At 41.2% G+C, this 22,401-nt stretch overlaps 1 protein-coding gene across 1 annotated transcript in view; it reads right to left on the bottom strand.

The window, feature by feature from the left end:
* SORCS3 (sortilin related VPS10 domain containing receptor 3) overlaps positions 1–22,401 on the bottom strand; it is a 180,275-nt gene that overhangs the window by 2,057 nt on the left and 155,817 nt on the right. The window contains exons 19-25 of the mRNA XM_059852291.1: positions 19,182–19,368; positions 16,071–16,204; positions 11,787–11,910; positions 9,019–9,131; positions 7,056–7,187; positions 5,079–5,178; positions 2,939–3,044 (exon numbers count right to left, since the gene is read on the bottom strand). Coding sequence (XP_059708274.1) covers positions 2,939–3,044; positions 5,079–5,178; positions 7,056–7,187; positions 9,019–9,131; positions 11,787–11,910; positions 16,071–16,204; positions 19,182–19,368 — 896 coding nt within the window. The remainder of the gene's footprint in view (positions 1–2,938; positions 3,045–5,078; positions 5,179–7,055; positions 7,188–9,018; positions 9,132–11,786; positions 11,911–16,070; positions 16,205–19,181; positions 19,369–22,401) is intronic.

Genomic DNA, 22,401 nt, shown 5'->3' with positions numbered 1-22,401 from the left:
AACCAACTTGTGCTATTGGCTTGATTTAGCATTCTGTTATTAACCAGCATCAAGCCAGGACATATTTGGGATGTTTAGCAGCAGATGACAAACCTCATGATCTTCTCCCTTTCTCCTACCTTCTAATGTTTAAATATGTCATAAATCACCAGAAAATATAGGAACTCCACAGGAAATGAGTGAGAACTAATGCATTCCCATAGGATCTAAGTGCCCAGAACTTGTCTGGAGATGTAGAGAGACATGAGAACATGCCTGGAGACAGTGGAAGACTTAGTTCTACTTCAAAACAGTGCAATAGCAAAGCAGTGATCATCTCTGAGCTTCGTGTGGAAAGGCGAGAAAAGCTCTTTAGAATTGTGAGGCAGAGAGCCAAGGAACTTCAGAGAGTTAGGGAAAAAAGAAACTGAGATCCCTGTACATATGTGAATGCATACCCAAATCCTCATCCTGCCATGCCTGCCAGCACAGACACAGGTGGCCACAAGCACATCACTCTGAGCACACACAAGCCCACAGTCCTGCACTGCTGTCCCAGGACACACGCACAGGCTGCCCCACAGCCCCACCACTGCTCAGCACTCACACACACAGTATTGACTGATATATGCTCAATCTTCCAGAAAAGAAACAACTTTTTACAGATTATTTCCATTCTTTTCCCTTCTTCCTTCCTTTTCCACTGGGACCTCCTCAATAAGCATCTCTCTGGCAGCAGTGTTTAACATGCCTGCTGAGTCTGTAAATTGATGGACCTGTAATAAGGAGTCTGTGTGCAAACCAGCAAAGTACCAAATCTATGAATTTGTAGGATTAAAAAATCATGTCAGCCTATGCTCTCCCATCACCTTTCCCTGTAAGCAGAAGTTCAGTATTTAGGCTGGGACCACCAATAATCAGAGAAGTACATGTGGCTAATGGACCTCTGCATCACCCAGAGCCACAGGAAAGCTTTTGGGTTTGCTCCCCTTTTTCCATTAAGAATCATTGCATGCTCCACTGAGCCAGGGCTTTTAGACAGAGCTGAAAAGTTGCTTTCTTTTCTGAAAAATTAAGTTGAGAACACTCTGTGTATATGACTTATCCTAAACTTTGTCAATTTGATCTGTGTTTTTCCCCTTTGGGACAGAGAGATAAGAGGGAACAGCCAGTTAATAACTTTTGGACTAAGCAAAACTGATACTTTGACCACCTTCCTCTTTACTCCCAATTTGTCATATAATCAACTTTCAGACAGATTTTAACAAGGCAGGGTCTCCATAGCCCTAGAGCATAATAGAAGGCTGATGGCTGCTATACTCAAAGCTCAGGGTGCTTAAGTAGTATAAGAGTCAGTTTTATGAGCTGTAGTAGCAGAAAATGACCCAGAGAGTGCCAGAGCAAAGTGCATTAACAAGCTCCTCGCTGTTCTCTGGCAGCTGGGATATAAAGACCCTTCTTTAACTGCTAGTGGTAACCACAGCAGCGGTGACTGCTGGCCACAGGGCCAAGGACATCAGGCCAAACCTAGGAAACCATCTCACCAAGACACAAGGGAAAGCATGTCTCACTCAGAGCTGTACCTACAGCTTGTCACATCTCCCAGGAAGACTTTGCCTTCCTCATCCTACGTCTGGGTGTGAGAGTAATCATCAGCTGCCTCCCCAGCACACTATTAAATTGGTGCCTTAAAACAAATCCCATTCCCCTGGGAAGCTGCAGTCACCTCACAGAAGCAGAGAGGGGATTTCAGGCTGCAAAAGGAGGTCATGCTGAAGGCCTTGAAATCTGCCTCTGAGCAGCGTCACACAAAAGCTTTCCCTGGAAATTTTCCTGGGCCACTGAAGTCAGTGGGAGCTTGATAACAGTTAGCAGCGTGCACAGGATCAAGCACTACAAGGAGTGCCACTCACTGATTAGAGCAATGGTTAATGCAAGATGTTAGCAAAGAGGGAAACTTTAAACCTGGAGATTAGGATAGATGCCTGTCTTATCATATAATTTAATTTTGAATATTGTTTACATCCCACTAATATCCTTAGGGAATATTAGCCTTATGCTGGGAGCAGAAAAGCTGGAGAAAGCAACATTTAACTGGAATCTGGACAGGAAAAGTGCTAGTTTTTCATTTAGAAAAACTGCTATGTCCAGAAAGTTTTATTTATTTAAGTCTTACTCAGCTTATGTTTCTAACACAGTATTTGGGCACTGGTCGGGATCTAGGCACACAGAACATTTCATACTGTAAGTACTGTACTGAATGCAAAGTTCCTCCTAAGGAGCTCCATCTGCCTAAAATATATCTTCATAAACCAGGCCTTCAGCAAACAGGCCATTCTTATCACATATTTTGTTTCACAGCTTGCAGCAGCCAAGTGCCACAGGCCAGACCTGGTCCTGCCTGCTGTCTGGAAGCAAAAGGTTTATATTAACATCTGTCAAGGTAAATCTCAGCACATATTCCCAAAGGCATTTTGGTGCTTTACACAAATTTTTCTGGCTTTGAGTCTCCCACCTTTAACATAAACACACCTGTTCCTCTGCAAGCCTAACCTATTCACTTTACAAGATACAAATGAGATGCTGCTGCACTAGGGCAGCTGGGCAGGTGGGTATAGACTCTGTGAAGTCATCCATCATGTGGTTTTTGACTAAGCTTGCTTTGTGTATCTCAGTACTCAGTGAGCACAAAGGTTCCCATTTCTGGTCTGTGGTTTAAATACATCTGCTGAAGCAGAAGAGGATGTCTGAGCTCTTGGTGAAGTTTTGGAGCACCAGCTTTGTGGTGAAACAGCAGTAGATGGTTTCCTCTGTAAGTATCAGAAATAGGGAGCTACATTTATCAAAGCCTGATGCCCAGCACAGTTCACTCTTCATTTACAATTCAGGCACAGCTCTGCCTAGGTTTCCTGTAAACTACCCAGAGTCTCTTCCTCCCATCCCAAGTTTTCCAACTTACCTCTTGAATTTGTAGATTAAAAAAACAGCCAAGCCCACAAACACCACTGACAACAACATCAGCATGGCTGAACTGCTGTGACCAGAGCTGGAATCCACAAGTGGTGCTGCAAGAGAAAAGGCAAAGCATCACACTTGAGGGATATTACAAGGAAACGCATTAAGTACCAAGAGCTGAGCTCAACTCTGTCTTTGTCACATCTGCTTTATCACAACTGCATGGTGAATGCTGGTTTTGGCAAGACCAATCAGTAGGAAACAAATTGGTTCACTCGTCCTTTAGAAGCCAAGGCCCTTTTTCAAGACAGGGCAGTCTAACATCCCTGAGTGAAAAGGCACAGCAAGCCACGCTCAGCTGAATGCCCAATCACTCCTGTATTAGCACTCTGGGCTATTACTGTTCAGGTTTTTCCAGGTACTAGAGTGGAAATGAATTTTATGAAGCATGGCTTAATACATATCTATTCCCCTTCAGAGAAGATACCTTAGAGCATCAATGAACAGCTCAACTCCCATCTTCCAAGGATATTCATCTATCTCACATGGGACAGGGATCTACTCTTGTGACAAGCCTCAAGGTCCATCCTTGTACAGACCTTAGAGACTTTTAAATTGAGTCAGTTTTCATAATGTGGAGGAGCCCAAAGCAATAATCCTGAATTCAATCACACAATACATTAAAGTATTTTGGAGAATTTGATCCTTGACATTTTGGCTGGCTAAATACAGTATATTCCTATACCTTGTTTATGCAGCTATTCCAAGAGCTCATCAGAGCACGCCATCTTAATGGCCTGAGCACTGTGCTGAGATCAAGTGTCTGATGAGAAGTCTCTAATGATGCACAAATGATTATAAGTAGCAGCTGAGTGTTTCTCATTTTGCATAAATATTTGGCTTTGGTGGTTTTCTATTCTCTATTCTTTTTCCTTCACCCTCAAGATAGGGACAAAGTCATGCAAATAGACCCAGTTCTGATTTCACTGTCAAATTTCCACACCTAAGAGTCTGATCCTGCCAGTATTCTGCTGCTAATACTTCTGTGGGAAAGACTGTCATTTCACCCAAGTCAAAACACTATGGAAATGGTCATGAAACAAATGCAGCACCTGCACTGGAGAGGGGGCAAGAATAGCTGCAAAACATAATTTAAGTGCAGTGCCTTGCTAGAAACAAGTCAGATTCTCGAGAATTCCAACCACCTGGAGACTTCAGACATTGTATCACATTCCCAGTTCTGCAAATTAATCATTTCAGGCTACTCCTATAAGCATCTGACTCACATTCCAAAGGAGCAGTTAGAGAGTGAAGGTAAAAAGGCACATTACCTGTAGGAAGGGTCATGAGCCTTGATTTAGCCCAGCTCTTGGCTCTCTGAGAAGAAGCTGAAGTGTGTTATTGTGGGCTATGAATCCCAATCTTTCAGAGAGGCTATCAGCAAGGGCACTTGCACAAGATCCCACATTTCAGACAATTGCAAGGATAGTCATAAAAAGTAAGGGCAAAAATAAATCTATCACCTTCTTTGTAACCATCATTTTCATCAACAGCTGAGACCTTTGCACTAGGCTGGTTTAAAGTAAAGGGATTGACAAAGCTTAAGTGGATTCTTTGTTACTTTGAGCAAAAACGGAGATAGGTAGTGTTAAAATTTAAGTTTGAATTTTTGGAAGTCAATATTCAGGCACATATTCCCTGCAAGAGACCTCAGTCTTTTCCTGAATACTTTGCCCCTTTAAAGCCTCCTAGCTAGTCACAGCAGTGACAAACCCTTTGCTATAAGGATTTGATCTAACATCCATGAAACTTAGTAATATCCCACTGAATTCCACAGGTGCTCAATAAGGACTTAATAGAACACCATTCACCTGGTTTTCTAAAACACTTGAAAAACACCAATGCACTTGTTAATTAATCAACAGGGAACTCTTACAAGGTACTTTTTATACTTGTACAAACTGGAGCATGAACATGCCCCTGATGGGTTGGTTTTAACACTTCCTGCTTCTACCAAAATGTCTCAATTGGCACATAGCCCAGTGCCACTTGCCAAACTGTGAGTGCTCTGATGTAGACTGATTCTCCTGGAGTTGTCTGAAGCCTCAGGAGAACCACAGCTGTGCCTCTGACTCCACACTCACCTAATGTTAACTGAGTAACATACACAACCACTTCAACGCCAGGCTTCAGTTCAAACTGGACCAGGTTCTGGTTGAGAGCATTAAAAAGGATTTCTACCACCTGATGAAATAAGAAGAGATACAACAGTTAAAGTATAGAGGATTGCAAAGTCTGGAGAACATTCAGGAATACACAAAGCCCATGAATAGTGGCTGACATCTCTTACTGGCTTCAGCAGGGCCCGAGGAAGTGAAGACAAAGGCACATGTGCTTTGGGTGGAACTGGGTGTCATTGCATGTAAGCCTCCTTACAGAGCTTCTGAGACTGTCAATGTAGGTTGGTATATCTCTCCTGGGAAGCAAACCTAGAAGGGTGTTTTTTTTTTTTTTCCTGGGGGCTATGAGAAGAGGGAAAATAACTAAGTACTTTTTCACCTTCCCTAATATCCTTTGAGTTTGTTCAAATGAGTTTGGAAATCACTGACATATTGGCCTTTCATTGGTGGATAATGAAACTGAATTAGGCAGTTCAGACCTACATTTCTTTCTTCCCAATGATCCTGTCATGTAGCTTCTATTTAAATAGGCTGTTGGGGATGAGACAATCCAGTTTAGGTCAATGGAAAATTTGCCATATTTGTCCTTCACTTAGAAAAGGGGCTTTGGACTGGATGAACTGGAATTGCTGAGTTGAGAGATTAGCAACCCAGCTCTGATGTGTTATTTGGTTGCCCCAGAGCACATACTCAGCACATCACCCCAGAGCCTCAGTTTGTTAATGCCTGATCTCCACAGAGTAGTTCTGATGGACAAGGCACAACTAATGAGTAGTTCTAATGACATACTCTCCAGGCAGAACTCCTCAAGCAGAAGGCAACAAGTGCCAAAGTACAACTGAGTAGCCTGTCAACTAAAATTAGAGCACTAGAGCTTTAGGTGTCATAGTCAATTAGTCAGAAATCTAATTGAGATGTCAGCATAACACTGATACATTAAATATTGACACAACAGCTTGTTCAGAAGGAGTTTTAATACTGGTAGACCCTACTGGACAGGACAGAAATTATTCCCAGACCATCCCTCCAAAAAGCCTTTCAAACCTTCCCACCTCAATGCATCTTTCCTGCTCACTGACCACCATAAATTTAAGAGACCAGCTTTGATAACTTCTTAGGACAAAGGAACTACTCTGCAGGGACTGACTTTACTCAGTGGGTGACAAGAAGTTCCACTGAATTCACCAGTCCTCTGAATAATTTAATGTTTGATCAAAACTTACAAGAGTTACTTGGCAATGGGCTCACACATAGTTTGCACGCTGTAAAAATACTGCATACAAGAACATTAGCTAGTGCCAAGCAGCCTTTCCAGCAGTACTTCACTCCTTTGCCTTTATAGAGCTGATTTAATCACTTGGTAATTCTAACATGAGAGATCCAGCAGCCTAGTGCTGTTGTTCTTTCCTTGCCTGCATATCACTGTTGCTATACATCACTGTAATTACCTATTTATCTAAATGGATGGATATTGTAACTTCCAAATATAGTTTGCACAGGCCGTTCACTGCGGCAGAATAAAAAAAGAAAAAGAGGTCTTGTTGTGGTGATCTATGAGCTGAAGTGTCTGATTTATTTTTAGTAAACCTCAGTATATTATCTTGCTGCTTTGGCCTCCCTTTATTAGCATTCCTCCAGGGAGAAGAGGGAGTACATATTCAAGGTTCCTTTGGCCGTAACTACTGTAAAAAGGACACTCCACTGATTTAGGAAGAATCTCTGCTAGTGGTAGACTGTGACATATCTCAGTGAGGTATTAGGAAATCCTGGTCTTCCTCTGAAAATCATTTTCTTTAATGCCATAAACTATGCTGCCACAGTCCCAGATGCATCCATTTCCCCCCCACTTATTGTAAGTACTTCCAGTGCTGCGCAGCTTCAGGGGCCCATCTGCAAACAATATGACAGGAATAAATATTCCATGAATCCTTCTTTCCTTACTTGCTCCAGATCAGCCTCACTGCTTTTCCTCCTCTCTGTTGTGTTTTTGTGGGGCAGTATGAAGAGTTCAGCAGAAGTAGGCAGCCCAGGGAACAGAGCTACCAGGATCTGTTCATCAGGGATACCAGTCACCTAGAAGAAAAGTAAAAAGAGGTCTCTAGCTGCTATTTGTTACTTATGTTTCCACCGACTTTCAAAAATGGTGTTCCTATCAAATTGTTATTTTCCAGTTCCATGGTAGGTGTTGTGGTCCTAATGAGCTGTTCTGCCTATTTGGTGGGTCAGAAACTGAGCTTCTGCTAAAGACGCACTCTGCTTTCTTTCTAGAAGTGAATGTAGGCTTGACAACACCCCTGGGCCCAAAGATCTCAACCCAAAGTCCAAACCCAGATCTGAATGTTCCACACAGTCCTCCTTGCTACAAAAGAATAACTGACCCAAAGTCAGATCCAGAGAGTTTGCCTCAGAGCAACCACAGCTAAATGTGCAGCTAACAGGGACAACATGAAGAAAAGTGCCTGCAATCACCTTCACCTTCTGCTATCAGGTTACAGGGATCCACGCTGGCCATACATGAACAGAAATGTCCCCAGAGGGAGACCTCACTCCTGGGGCTGACCAGGAGGGCTGTGCTGGGAGCTGCTCACTTTGCTGAACCAAGGCTCTCACAGCTGCCTTCAGCAAGACCTGCCTGCTGAGGCTGCTTCCCTCTCTTCCCAAACCCAAGCCATGCATCCTCAGCAGGGCAGGAAGCCTCCCCTCCCTCAGAAATGCTCTGCTACGTGAGGTTCATTAGCTCCATTAGCTCTCTGCTCCTATCCCACCTCAAAGCCCATGGCCTCCCTGCAGAGCTGAAATGTACCAAGGGGGCAGCCCATTCCTGGTGGGATACACAAGCAACCACTTCTACCAGACTTCTACTGTTCTGTAACTATTCACAGTTACTAGCTAATTATTTTTTTTTTTATCTTGCAAGCTTGACTCTTTTACTATAGTAAAAGGGGAAAACAGTTTTAAAAAAATAAACTTAGCATTTTTCAGGATGGCAAAACAACCAAAGAAACTCTTACAACCTGTGAATTTTGAGTGGGCTGCAGATGAGAAAAGCTGAGCAGGAATGTACTTTCCCAGTAAAAATAATCAGCCTCCATTTCTAACAGCTGTAGCTAAAGCAAAAAAACACCAGTGAGATACATTTTTGGCAGAATGCCAAACCCACCAAAAGCTTGTCTAAATCTAGCTCCTAATTTCACACAAAACTAAAGTCCCTGACTATTTGATATCATAAGTTATTCTGTCCCCTTTCCTGAAAGAATATGAGTACTAGTTTACATATTCTAATTAATCCCAAAGGAAGATTCAGTAACTTCCAACTACAGAAGTTTCTCTTTATCCTGTACTTTAAAGGTAAGTTTATTTTCCTTTTGAATCCTCATTTTTTGCCCCAGTTGGAAAGGGAGTAGAGCTTCAAAATGTTCACCAGTTGCTACACTTAACTGCATGTGAAACTCCTGACTATCAGGAAAAGATAAAAATATCTTCCTCATGCACCCAGAATACTACAATGTCTGTCTTCTGGGATGAAGTGGATCAGCTGTTTAACAACACTCACTAACACTAACCAAATGTTTGGAATAGAAAACAGTACATACTGTCATATCAACTTGGAAAAATAAGGATAATGATGACAGTATTACTACCTAGAATTTGCAAAATCCTCAGGGATATTAAAAGCTGAAAAGCATACAGAAATATTAATAAAAGCAATTGTAATATTTCCACAAAATCAGCAATACTCTGTATTGCTGTAAAAGGATCCAGCATATTAAGAAGCTTTTTATTGATTTTTAATGACAGTGTCATCACTGCTGTGCTTACCCATTCTTTTAAGCTAGCATGTCAAAAAAGTGCAAGTTTTAACAGCCTAGTCAACGTTAGTACAGACAAAGAAATAGATGCTCACCTGTGCTAGTGCTCTCTTGATGACTTTGCCAACATCTTGTCTCCATTCAGGGATGTCAGGGTTATGGTAATCCAAGTTGGGAGAAAATGACAGGAGCTGAGATTGGAAATACTCTGGAATAAAAAAAAGCATTTATGAGAAGATTAAATGGACACTGTTTAGGGTACAGACAAGGGTGCAAAAGAAAACAGGAGGACCATAACTATCTTAAAGCAAGAGACTGAGAAAAGGCTGTAGGTAGAAAAAGGCTGGCTAACACTAAGCAGGACAGAGAGCTCTCAAGGAAAGAATGCTTATACTGCCACTTATAAAGGATGTTTTGATCTGCTGCCAATTTCTGGCTTTCCCCAGAGAAACAGAAGTGAGAATGAGAAGGTGAGAGGATCCTTCATGAAGCCTCCGGGCTTTGTAATTTTGCCACTCAGCTTCTTCAGATTCTGCTCACAAGAAAGTTGACCAGAAAATAAGGCCTAGCTGAAATTTGGAAGGCCTGTCTGTGCAATTGCAAAGTGAACAATTGCTGTAAGTTATGTTTTCTGTTTACCCTCCTGAAGGGAAACCAGGAGTGGTTAATTCCCCAACAAAGGAGAACCCAGTGGTGCTAATGACTGGCTAATCAAGCAATGGCTACTGACAAAACACTTTGAAGTTCTGTCCTGACTGAATGATTGCTGGGAGGAAGAAAAGCTTTCTAGACTTAAAATACAGATTTTAATTTTTCTCCAATTCCAACTCTCCCTGCTGGTCTCACCAAAGACCAAGTCTGGAGTCTTTATGGCAGCTGTGCACAAGGGATTTGGTCCAGTGGGAGGCAAAGATCCCACTTGGATCTGGGATGGGAACCACTCTTGTGAAACTTCTCAGTGTAAAAGATTCTCCTTTCTGATTTTGGAGATGTTCTGTGCCTCACCTTGAAGCAACTGATCTCCAGACACTTCAGATAAGTACCATTAATCATCTGGAAGAATGCACTAGTTTTAGATCAAGATAAACCTGCCAGAGTATAAATGAGGAAATCCACAGAAAAGCAGGGATGTGCCAGCACACCATTTATGTGGCATCTTTTGTAAGAACTGTAGTTTTTTTTGGTTTTGGGTTTTTTTTTTTTTTTTGTGCAATATATTTTTAAATAAAACAAGTATCAAAGAGCACAGGGAAAGACTCCCAGATTCTGAAGGTTTAACCCAGAGTCAGATATATAAAGTCTTTGACTTTTGACCCCTTAGTACCATGTCCTTTACTTTTTGAGCAAATTCTTTTCTGTTAATCTCAAATTAAGGATATACCTGAATAAATCTCCTCTGGTAACACCAGAAATCCAAGCCTAGATTATGGTCTAGACCCATAATCACTTGACACAGGACACAAATTAGGATACAAGTTTATTAGAGGACATGTTTGCTAAAGGCATCACTCATTTATGTACTCAGACTTGAACTCATCACCAGACAGAGGGGCTGCAAGGACTCCTTCTTTAGACCAGGTCAGTCTGCAGCACAGCACTGGATAGGACTATTTGGACTGGATCCAAATGGGTTAATTTTTTGGTAATAGAACCCAAGACTTCGGATCTTCTAAACAGAATGGCAAAATTTCTTCCAAGGTGTTTAAAAACAGAGTGAGGAGCTCTCTGTGGGACCTACTGGGGCTAAAGATCAAGATCACCTGTGGGTATCACTCTTAAACACATGTGATTTAGGTTTATTCCAGAAACTAGTGGAAGGATGGAAATTTACAAGAAGTAAACACTGCATTTTACAGTGCTCAAAATTATGAAGTAGAAGGTTCCTAATATTTGATAATATCAAGGCAAGTTATTACTAAATCACATTAACAAATTACTAAAGACTATTGCATTTCATGGCCAGACAATCAATAAATATCTATTTAGCAGCTGTTAAATCTGAGTATACAGTGGGACATTTATTTTATTTAATTAGTGAAATAAGACACACACAGTGCAGCTAGACAGTGCTGAGCTTCAAATTAGCCCAAGTTATTTGAAGCCCAGGTTTCTCTATAAAACTTGAAGTCCAAAGAAAAGCTTGTTCTCAAATGCTGAATGCCAAAAACTGGATAAAGAAAACAAAGACTGGGCCAGGGTGGAAATTGTTTTAGAAGCCCTGGTCAAAGCTGCTGAGAGAGCTCTTTCACCCAGGATTTATCAAGCCCCAAAGAGAGTAAACTCTGCTGTCTGCCAAGGGTGCTTTTTGAAGCCCGTGACAAGCAGATATGGCAAGAACATACCAAACATTAACCATGGGCAAGTCCAGTGGGCACACACAGATCTCCAGCTGTGACAGGAAAGATGGGCAGGAATATCAACAATAGAGTAATTTCTATCCTCTTTTCCAGAGCCCTCCTGACCCCTGTCATTTGTACAGCCACTGACAGAGACACCAGTTGCATTCAGAACACCTCAATGTTGCACTGTGACTATTTCTTTCCACAGCTGCAAAGATTAAGGAAGGCAGCCTGGTTCAAGTGTTTTTTATTTCTGGGAGTTCCCTGTCTGGGTGTACAGACAGATCAACAGGCACAGGAGACACCAGCCACCTTATAAAGGCTGAAGCTATAATTTTGGTTAGCTGCCCCATCCTATTCATTTCTGTATTTTGTCATCATGACACATCTGAGCTACTCTGTCATCAGAGGTTTGTCTTCAGAGGTTCCTCCAGGCATTATCAAGTTCCAAGAGTTCATTCTGGATCAGCAATGACTGTCTGCCCTTCTCCCCCAGAGATGTGATTGCAGAAGGCTGAGGGTACCATGCACTGCGATCTCCTTGGTGTCCTGGATGAGGGTGTTGCCCCCAGCGACCTGCACGGTGACAGTGTTCATCCCCTCCACAGTGAACGTGTACGAGATGCTGCTCTCCAAGGTGATGAGGGGCTGTAGGAGGCAAACACAAATGACAAAAATCAGGGGGAGACTAACTCAGGATCACAACATGCACCTGATTTACCTACCAGGCAACAACAGCCTTGCTCCTTGATACAGGTGTGGTGCTGCCAGTTTGCATGTCCTGCTAAGGCCCAAACACCATCCTATGAGCAGTGTCCCATAGGCAGAGGTTTCTCTCATTTCAGTAAATGTTTCCTGAAATATTCTTCCACTGAACTGCAACCCATTGCTGTATGGACTCCTCAGCAGACCACAGTCAGCAGTTGCTGAATTAGTGCAGTAGAATGCAGCACTCTACACACTCAGCCAGCTCAGCTGCTGTATTTGCTGTACAAAACCCAACCTCAAATTGAAAATAAACCAAAGATGCAGATGCTTCTTCAAACAATCCATATTGTTCATATTCAGGGCCAGCCTTTGCTTTTATGAGCACAAATCCATTTATCTCTCACAGAGCAATACTGCTCAGGTCAGAGTGAGGACATCCAGCATTGCCCTGTCCATGCTGTGAGTCTGTAAGCAAGCTGCAGCCACAAGCTGGCAAGCTGTGCTAACCAGGCTGAAAGCATGGCATAATTCCTGCTGACAATGCTGACTGAATGTGGCTGTGGAAAGGATCCACACTGGAGCAGCCCATGGGGAGGGCCCACATTGAAGAAATCAATGGAAAACTGTCTCCCATGGGAGGGATTCCCTCCTGTAAGCAGGGGAAGAGTGGGAGGCCTCTGCTTCCTGAGGAGAAAGCATTGGAAGAGACAAAAAGTGATGAACTGATCACAGCCCCCTTTCCCTATCTCCTTGCACTGCTGGCAAAGGAGGAGGCAGAGAATTCAGGAGTGAAATTGGGCCTGTGAAAAGAGGAGAGATGTGTGTTTAAGATTTGGATTAATTTCTCATTAACCTACTCTCATTTCATTGATAATAAATTGCACTAATATCATTAAGTCAAGGCTGTTTTGTTTTTTAAAAGTAATTAGTGGTATCTCTCTGTCATTATTGTGACTTGATTTTGTTATATTTTATGTATCCTGCCCATGTGAGGAGTGGCTTTAGTGGGCAGCTAAACAAGGTCAACCCACCTCAAGTGAAAATCAAAGATCCAGCCTTCACAGTGCCACTGATCTGACAGCTGGTCTTCAGAAATAACTCTTTATTTAGAGAAACTACAAAAATGGGAACAGTGATACTAATCTCCACTGCAAAAGCACACAAAAAGAGGTCTAAGAGAACAGATAAAGCCATTGTACAATTGCTGTTGTCCCTTCACTACACTTCCAGTGGGTTTACAAAGGAAAACTTCCAAATTTCACCTTCCAGCTCTCATACTTTATCTCTTCATGCTGCCAGCCTGACTGCACTTCACAACAGTGGTCACAAATGCCATTTTCATAGCCAAATCAAAATTTCCACCTGCACAGGTCTGGCTGGCAAACACGCTTCTCTTTCTCTCTAGAACACCACCTTCCTGAGACCCTCTCATCCATGAGCTGAAAAAGCAGTAAAAACCAAAAAGTCTTATCACATGGCACACACAGTCCAAGGGCAGCAGCTCGTGCCAGCCCTGGAGGCCTAGCTAACATTTACTGAGATATACACAGACCCTGGAGAAGCTGAATGGGCCTCTATCAAACTGCAGGGATATCAGCAATCCTCCTGGAGGTTACAGGTTGTGCTTCTGTGCAAAGGCAGATAAGAGGATTCAGTCTGGCCTTTAAAATTACATTTTTTTTCTTTTTGTATATGTGTATGCTGGACATTCCGTTATCATGGATGATTTCACCTCCATCATGGAGGTTTAACATTCAGCCAACTCCTTAATTTTAATTCAAGAACCAAGACCTGGAAACTAACTCTAAATTGAATCAAATATTTTAAGGTTCATTTGCTCAAACCTATTAGACAGCTGGATACATCTATTAAACTGGACCTGTGTTAATTCAGGCAAATTGGCCTTTGGGCATACTGCAAAAATCAGTACAGTAGAAATTCAGTACAGGAGTTTCAGCAGGGTGGGGAGAGCAGTACAGGAGTCTCAGCCAGGTCATTTGTGTCTAAGACAATATTCTCCTGTGCAGCAGCACAGAGAGTGAGACTGCACAGTGACACGAGACACATCTACTTCTGTCTGGGATGGCTAAGGGCTGAACAGGAAAAGAAGCTGCAATCCCTCAGCACAGAAAAAAACCAAATCATCTAATAATACCAGTCACAATATTACACACCTCATCCATTAATTCATCCTTCACCCCTACTTAGGACACCATAGTTTACTCATGAGTGGGCACAGGGAAGGATCTGACATATATATTAAACAACCCAGGAGGAATTTTGATGTGATACAGACTGATCCTCTGAAAAAAGGTGGCTGATACAGTTATGTCTATATCTCTTGGCATACTTCTGTCAGAGCTGCAGAACAATCCATGAGGTAGCTGGAGATAATGCTTTGCAAAGACTGAAGAGTGCTCTGGGTCTGAGATTCAGACACAGGTAAGTGCACCACGTTCACTCTTCCATATTTCACCAATGAGTACAACCATGCCAAGGTGTCAAAGGATCAGCTACTCCATGTGCAGCTATGTCCAAAGCACCCATCCCAAACACATCCACATCTGCTTGTACTCTGCTGCCTCTGGGCTGAAATTTAAACTAGAAGATGAATCAGTTCGTATTTCCAGCCCAGAAGCAAGCACTGTCAGAACTGCATGGAAATCTTCAGCAAACACCACTGCTTTGCACTACCTTTTCTAGATTGCTTTCTGTTTCAAAAAATCTTTTTTAAGGCCTTATTCACAATCAACTTCTATAGTAAGGAAAAAAACAATGGCAGGAAAACTCTAGACTGGAGGGCTTAAGCAGATGATCAAGTTACCAGTACCCAAATTATCTCTGATGTACTTCAATGGTTCTCCATGTGTGAGCACTGAGCCAAACACAGCTAAACTGTGACATGATTTTGCATCCCTGTATTTCAATGCAGTATAAATTATATGGAAGTACTTGCAATGGACTGGATGTGCATATGTGGGTGGTTGCCACAGTTCAGCTAGGGCACAGCAACTTGCCAAGTTTCTTACCAAGTAGATGGTTTTTGCTCCTGAGTTCTTCCACTGCCTCAACTATGCTTCCACAAAAATCAGCAAGTTCTTACAGTGAGCTTCCTAACTGGATGTAAAATCCCAGTAGAAGCAGCACTTACTGCTTTTATTTTGCCTCTCCTGATATTGTTGGTAGCCATAGTAGGAGGTTAAAACTAAGCAGCTTTTCAAAGAGAAAATAAAATACTTGTGTGCCTATTTTTTATCTCAAGTTCTATATTTCATGTAAAATCCCCGTTTCTTTCTGCTGCAATCTCACCTCAGTGCACATCTTCAATTGCAAATATAGACAGTGACATGACTCAAACTGCTTTTGTAAACAACAGCAGAAACTACATTGTGAAATTAACAGCTGTGCATTTCACAACTGTAAGAATGGAGAACACTGCCTGTCTCACTCCTAAAGTCTACAATAAAAACTGAGCTAATAGGGAATCCTGCTCTCTCCATTTGAAAGCATGACACTAACTTGTATTTTCACTTATTTTAACTATTGCTAAAAAAGCTCTTTATAATACATACAGTGACAATACACATCATTTAAAAATGCCCTACAAAGAAGTCTCATCCCCCTCTCTAACATAGCCAGACTCTTCAGCTTGAAATTCTAGATAATGCTGTTTATCTGAACACCAAGAGCTTTAAAGTACTGTGTTGGAATCCAGCATTATGTACTGCACACTGGCACATAATGGAAACCCCCTGGTTATGTGAACACCAGCAGTTTTTAAACACTGTGTTGGAAGCCAGCATTATTCCACATATAGTTCAGTTAAGTTGCAAGTGAACACTGGTAATAACAGTGGTCTTCAAATCTCAGTAGGGCTGATAACAAGCAGATGGAGAAAGTAATGGCTCCTAAGAACAACACAACACAGAAGGAAATAAATCCACAAAGGCTGAAGTTCAGATAATGACAACCCTCTTCAGCCAAGTTAAAAACTAAAACACAAAACAGACAAAGGCAAGAAGATTTTATTACGGCTGAGAGAGTTCCCTGACTGTTGTGACAAGCTTAGGAAGAAAAAATGAACCCAAAGGTGTCTGTACCTTGGTACTGTTGCCAAACCACCAGAAGTAGGTAAGTGTGCCTGCCTGGCTGGGCCAAACTACTGCAGTAATGTTGACATCCTTATTTCTGATGGCAACAAAGGGAACACTCAGATGGACGTGCTCCACTGGACCTGTGGGAAGAGAGTTCATTATTAAAGGCTTTGAGTTAAATCCTCCCTGCACAGTTGTGAACAGCAAGGATCTTTCCTTTAAATAAATCAAAAGTCCTATGTCAGCAGTGACAGTCTAGTGACAGTCTATTTGTATTTTAGAAATAAAAGAGAATTTCAGCAGTCACTCAAAAACAGAAAAAGATAATCAGATTTAAAAATACTTTTTCCCCCCGTTATGCACATTTTCTATAGTGCTAATTTTCAAGAGGGGTATCAATGTGTTTAGAGGAATTTTTTAGATGCATTTTGAAGAAAAACAATGAACTGACTTTGCATTATGTAGTGAAGTTGCTATTGAAAGCCATAAGGATAGGACACAAGAAGGGGAAAGGACACAAGAAAGAGATAGGACACAAGTGAGAAAGAAGGTTTTTTCTTGAATATATAGCCACTGAGCTACTAAGATTAGAGGGAAAATAATATTAGCCAAGATGGCTTAAATTTGGTTATAAGAGTCATTTATGACTCGATTAAATACCCCAAAGAGTTTTTTTAAAAGGTCTCCAAAAATAAAGACTCATGATGTTGGAAATCCTTGGTATCTTTTTGATATAGGCCTGACCTTAGGAAGTCTTTGGGGAGTCAGTTGCCCCTAGAAAAACATCAGGAACCACTTGAAAGATGTGTGCACTGGCATAACAAAGCATGTAACTGTCAGAAGCACTTCATTCTGAAAGACTTGAAAAATAACAAAGTACCAATGCAAAGTTGTATCTAATAAATGCAAATGCCCAGAATAAATCCAGGGCATGAAGCACTGAATTCAGAAGGCAGATCCACTCTAGAAAAAACAACATGTGTAAGAAATACTGAGGTTTTGTTTGGTATTTTGTTTAAAGCTTCTACTATCTCCATTGTTTTTCTTCTTGTTTATCTTTTGGTTTTGCTGGTACTGAATTCCAGCTGATAACAGCTTCCCATCAGACAGTGTTACTTTCTGGGTAGTACCTTTAAAACACAGCAAACTGACAGACTATCCCTGTGAGATGGAAAGGACAAAATAAGAAAAGTCATAATCTTTTCTTTTTTTGTTAGACATTCATTCTGGGAAGCAGGAAATTTGGTGATTTTAACAGAGACAATCCCCTTGTGTTACCTCTCAGCACGAAATGGGGACATTAATCAGTTCTCCATCTACTTGAATTACAAAGATTGTGGAAAGCAAGAGCTGTTCTTTTACCACTGGAACATAGAGCTCCAAGCACAAAAGGACCCTATTCTTGCTTTTGGCACCTTAAAATTTGATCTTTTTTTCCCCCCCTTTCCCAAGAGATCTCTACCAGCAAGTCACTCCTGAACTCTGACTATAGGAAGCACTCTGGGTTTGCAAGAATAGCAGGTTCCCCTAAATATTTTGTGACAGTGCATGTAAAAGGAAAAACTCTAATATCTTTGCTTCCTTTAAATTTCTAGTTAAGCTGCTTGTCAGCAGATTCCAGAAAGCTGAAAAGTTAACTGGCTGCTAATAAAGCTGCAGGGTAGAAAATTAATGTTGCTTGAGGCCAAAGAGCCTCTTTGTCTCTTTTTTTTAGCACAGGATCCCAGTACCAGAGTGATTGTGTAGTAAGAATGATTCTCAGGCATATTTGTCTGTCCATTTGGACTTCAAGGTCAAACTTCCAATATTGACCAGTACTTCCAAATATATCAAAAATTTACTACTGAGGTCTCATCTTATTTCAGCATTAGCATGAATGTAAGTGCTTGCAAAATATTTCCCCAGAGATAATGATAATAAATTGGCTACCTAAGAATGCTATAAAAGTCAAAGGAGAGATCTGAAAGGTTGATGTAAAAAAGGGTGGAGCAGAGAAACCAGGCCAAAGAACTGCCCCTTGTTGCACTGTGCTTTAAAATCCTCACCATGAAAAAGTAGTTCCTTTGAGAAAAATCAGATAATCCATACAAATCTGCTTGTTATTACCAGGTAACCATCACTTTTGTCAGCTAATGGCCCAAGGTGAAGGAAAAAACAGTTAAAGCTCTAATAACAGGTTGTTAAGTGCAGCCATGATTGACTTTGAGGGAATTATGAGCATAATAAAAGCTTCAAGGAACATTTATTCCTTCATACAGGGAGCTGGAAATTAAAATGGAGAAAAAGTTCTTGAGTTTTGGAAATTTCTAACGTGCTTCCTTTCAGCAGAAAAGCTCAAGCAAAAGGCAGGATGTAAGACATTCTGACGGGTAAAGAGGGAAGGCAGACAAGGCTGTGATCACCATTAGGGGCAAAATTGATGGGGTGCATCTGAACACAGAAGATCTAATAGTCTAAGAGTAGATCAAAGAACTGGGCTCTTTTTGGTCTCATCCTACATTCCACACTCTCTGCTCTCTCCTGTGGCTCTGGAAAGTTAACTCAGAGCTTTGTATTTGAGTTTGCTTGTGTGTCAGCTGGAGAGAAATTGCATTGATCTACCAAACAGGACAGAAACATCAGGGATGCACGTCAAACACATGAAATGTGGAAAGCAGCACATTAGCCCTCAGTACATTCATATCTCAGGAAGCACGCTCAGCATAATGCTTCTATTTCATTAAATTAGCACTGTAAATGCTGAAATTCTGAATAAGTGACTCAAAATTTAGTTTAATCTAATCCTCTTGGAATGATACATGTATTGAAAATACATATCTGGACTTTGTTTTTACTGCTTGGTCTCTGACCCTTTCATAAAGCCCAATAGACATTTTCAAACGTTTCCCCATAACTCTTAGAACTGCAAATATACTTGTTTTAAAAAACCCTTCCTTTTCCCTTCATTCAATAAAGTCTATTTAACAAGTTAGAGGAGTATCTAGAAGCCCAAGCCTTTGCAAGAGCATGAGCTGCATGTGTTTGTCATGCATCTATTCTTGGGCCCCACTGAAGCTGCAGGGACTTGGAGTGAGGTCAGATTTTGGCCCAAGGAATCTGGCAGGGGGAAGTACTCACAGACCACGTGCAGGAACAGGACAGCAGTGTCTGAGCCCAGGCTGTTCTCTGCATACGCCGTCACCTGGAAGATTCCAGCACTCTTATACACGTGCCTGATGCCATCCTCCACAGGGCTGAAATTGGCATAGGACACTGCAATGCCGTCTCCAAAATCAAGCTGGATGTTTGTCCTTTGGAGATCACCCTGCAACAGAGAAGGCTGGAGTAGGAAACTGGACTGATATAAAAGCATTTATCTTACCCTCCATCCCACTAGCATGGATACAAAGCAGTATCTTTTCAAAAAAAGCTGAACTTTTCTGTCATTCCCCAAGGTGGTCAGACACAGACAGCAGAAGACCAACACTTCATCCTAAAGTAGCTAAAACAGGTGACATGAATCATCTCTTGCAAATATCCTCCCCTGATTATACAGAGTTTAGAAGACCAGTTTCAGCTAGACATGAAGCTTCAGGATGGCTGAATTTATACAGGTTGAGTCCCACATTGAGGACTGACAGATTTTTTTTGTCTAATGTCAGTCAACACAGAGACAGGGCCTGGATACACAGGAGAATGAAGCAGATGATGAGAAAAATCTCTTCTAGGACTACTGTCAATGACAGTTATTAAATGAAGAAGGGAAAAACAGACAAGAAATTCCAGCACCACAGGTATTGTCTGGGGACAGAAGTTGCACTATTTTAGTTTAAATCATGCTTTAAATCACTGTAGTTGAACTGCAGAAGTCTCTATTATTTCGGTTTCTCAGAGCCTTATTTTATACTTGCCCCCAGCTGACTAATGTAACACAAAAAAAAAGGCTAATTTCAACAAAGCTAAAGCCCATTGCAGTGATTTCACTAAACTGAAATAAAAGTACAACTTGGGTTAAATCTCTGTAGCTTCAGCTTTCTGCATATATATGTGTTGTGCTAAGTAATTTCCTTTCATCAAAGATCTGCACTGTATTCACTGGGGGTGAAGAAGGTACCACTACATTTTGGAGATATTCCAGCCCTGAAGGGCTGAAGTCAATCCCTACATATATTGAGGATCGATCTGAAAGTTAAAAAAAAAAAAAAAAATTTAAATCTCTGCTCATAAATTTGCCTTTTTTTAATGGGAAATTCAGAAATATTTTACAGTCGTCTCATAAACCCTGTTATAGCTGTAAATGCACACAGGGAGAACATACAAGAAGCCAGACCACAACGTAGCAGGTCCCATGTGTAGAAAATCAGGACCTTAGCAGCCCCCACTGAATTTATCCTCCTCATAGACTATACCTGCATTAAGAGTGCAGGAAGGGTAATTTTCAGATGTCAATTTGTACTTGGGGTCTTCAGACACTCATATAGTCAAGATTATTGGATGTAGTTTTAGAAATATGGGTATTTGATTATATATGTTAGATCTCTCTTTCTCCTTGCTCCATCATTCCCATTCCAGGCAGCCAGGGGAGTTTTGGCTATTGACTTGATCAGGGCACCGTTTTCACCTCTTCCCCACTTGGACATTAAAACTTCAGTATAAACCAAAGAGCAATCAGAAAGGACTAAAGTGGTGGTGACACTAAAACATACCTATTATATTGAGCAGTCAATAACATGCTTTAGACAGAGAGTTTTTAAAGTCACTCTAAAAAAGTCTCTAGCAGGAGCAAAATTACACTCTTGAGATATTCAGTTATTTGATAGAAAGGCTCCCACAGCTTGCTAAACCTTTCAAAACCACTTCTCGAGGGAATGCACTAAGACCCCAAGTCCATCTCATATAGAAGATACTGAACAGAGGATAAAAATTTGATCTGGGCTGGATTCATCACTGATGACCTCAGGCTGAATCTCTTGCACCAACCATGGCAGCTCATCTCCCTTGCCTGACAATTCTCTTTGCTATTTCTTTCTTGCCTCTCCAATACGATTCTATCTGAAATGAGACCGTTTTACACAGAGAAGCAGGAACAGATTTTTCATGACTAAACAGTGGCAGATGATCTTTTCACCCAATTATAGGCTGGGTCTCCAGTGCAAAGGCTGCCCATCACACCAATCATGTTTGCTTTCTCCTTTCCATACCTCTGTATCCACTATATAAAGTATTAAACCAAGCATGCTAGTCCCACACAAAGATGTCAGATATTCTGGAGTTTAAAAATATAAATGAAAATAGAAGGGAAGAGGAGGCATTTCAAAAGGAAAATACAATCATTGCTATCCATTTATATTCAAGAGGCACTGTATGGCAGAAAGGTAAGTAATAATTAAGACCTCTACAGAAATTATGTCTTCCAAGTCATAAGGAAATCCTTGGTCACAATTCTTCTCAGGTTCCCAGTAAAAGACTGGAATAGCATTGTCCAAAGTCTCAGTGCTCCTTTTCTTTTCTTCTTGAAATTCTATTTTTTTAGGAAACAAACTCAACTCACAACTTTCTGTGGAATAAGCAGATCACCTACAGAGACATGTTCCAAAGATCCTCTTCCCTTAGAAAAAAAAAGGTTGTTTCAATGAAATGTTTTTCTAACTACCATTATTTTTCAACAACACACATAAGAGTGAATGCCCTCACATATTTATTCAGCTGCCTCTTCAATCTCTAAATCCTTGCAAAGATTCCACTCTTCAGCTACCTTGACTGCTGCCTTATTCCCCATCTGTTTATCATTCTTCATACGCAGCAGTTCCGCTTGAGTTCCTTAATAAATTACTACTTGGTTCCTAATTTTTGGATTATATCTGTTCTTTTCTGAACTCCCACTCACAGCGTCTACACAAATTGTCTAACCATGTCAAGTCTGCAGAACAGAAAAGAAGCAGCAAGTAGACAAGAAATCCCCCTTGTATAAAAGCAGAGCATGCATGAACCTCTGAGGAAGTAGTAGAGTCCCTGTCAGATTAGTCTGGTCCCAGTGAAATACTTAGCTACTATATAAGAATTTGATTTAGTATGAGAATGTGTCTGTCTGTGGGTGGTCTGCCTCAGCTATCTCCAGGTACTGCTTCAAAATAACATACACAGGACAGAAAATGTGACAAAAACCAGCTGTTCTTCTCTAGCACCACCTCAGTCTCTGACCAGAAGAGCCTCAACATTTTGATGCTTTTGGCAGCAGCATGGCCTGGTGTCACTTATGCTACTGTTGGCTACAGAGGGAACTGTACCAATAGATAACTACAATAGATAAGGGCTGGGGGCTAGAGGTACTTTGAGGAGAATCAATTCCTACTGCAAA

The sequence above is a fragment of the Haemorhous mexicanus genome, chromosome 7 (assembly GCF_027477595.1).
Source record: "Haemorhous mexicanus isolate bHaeMex1 chromosome 7, bHaeMex1.pri, whole genome shotgun sequence".
Lineage (NCBI taxonomy): Eukaryota > Metazoa > Chordata > Aves > Passeriformes > Fringillidae > Haemorhous > Haemorhous mexicanus.
This window is presented reverse-complemented; position numbering and strand designations above follow the sequence as displayed.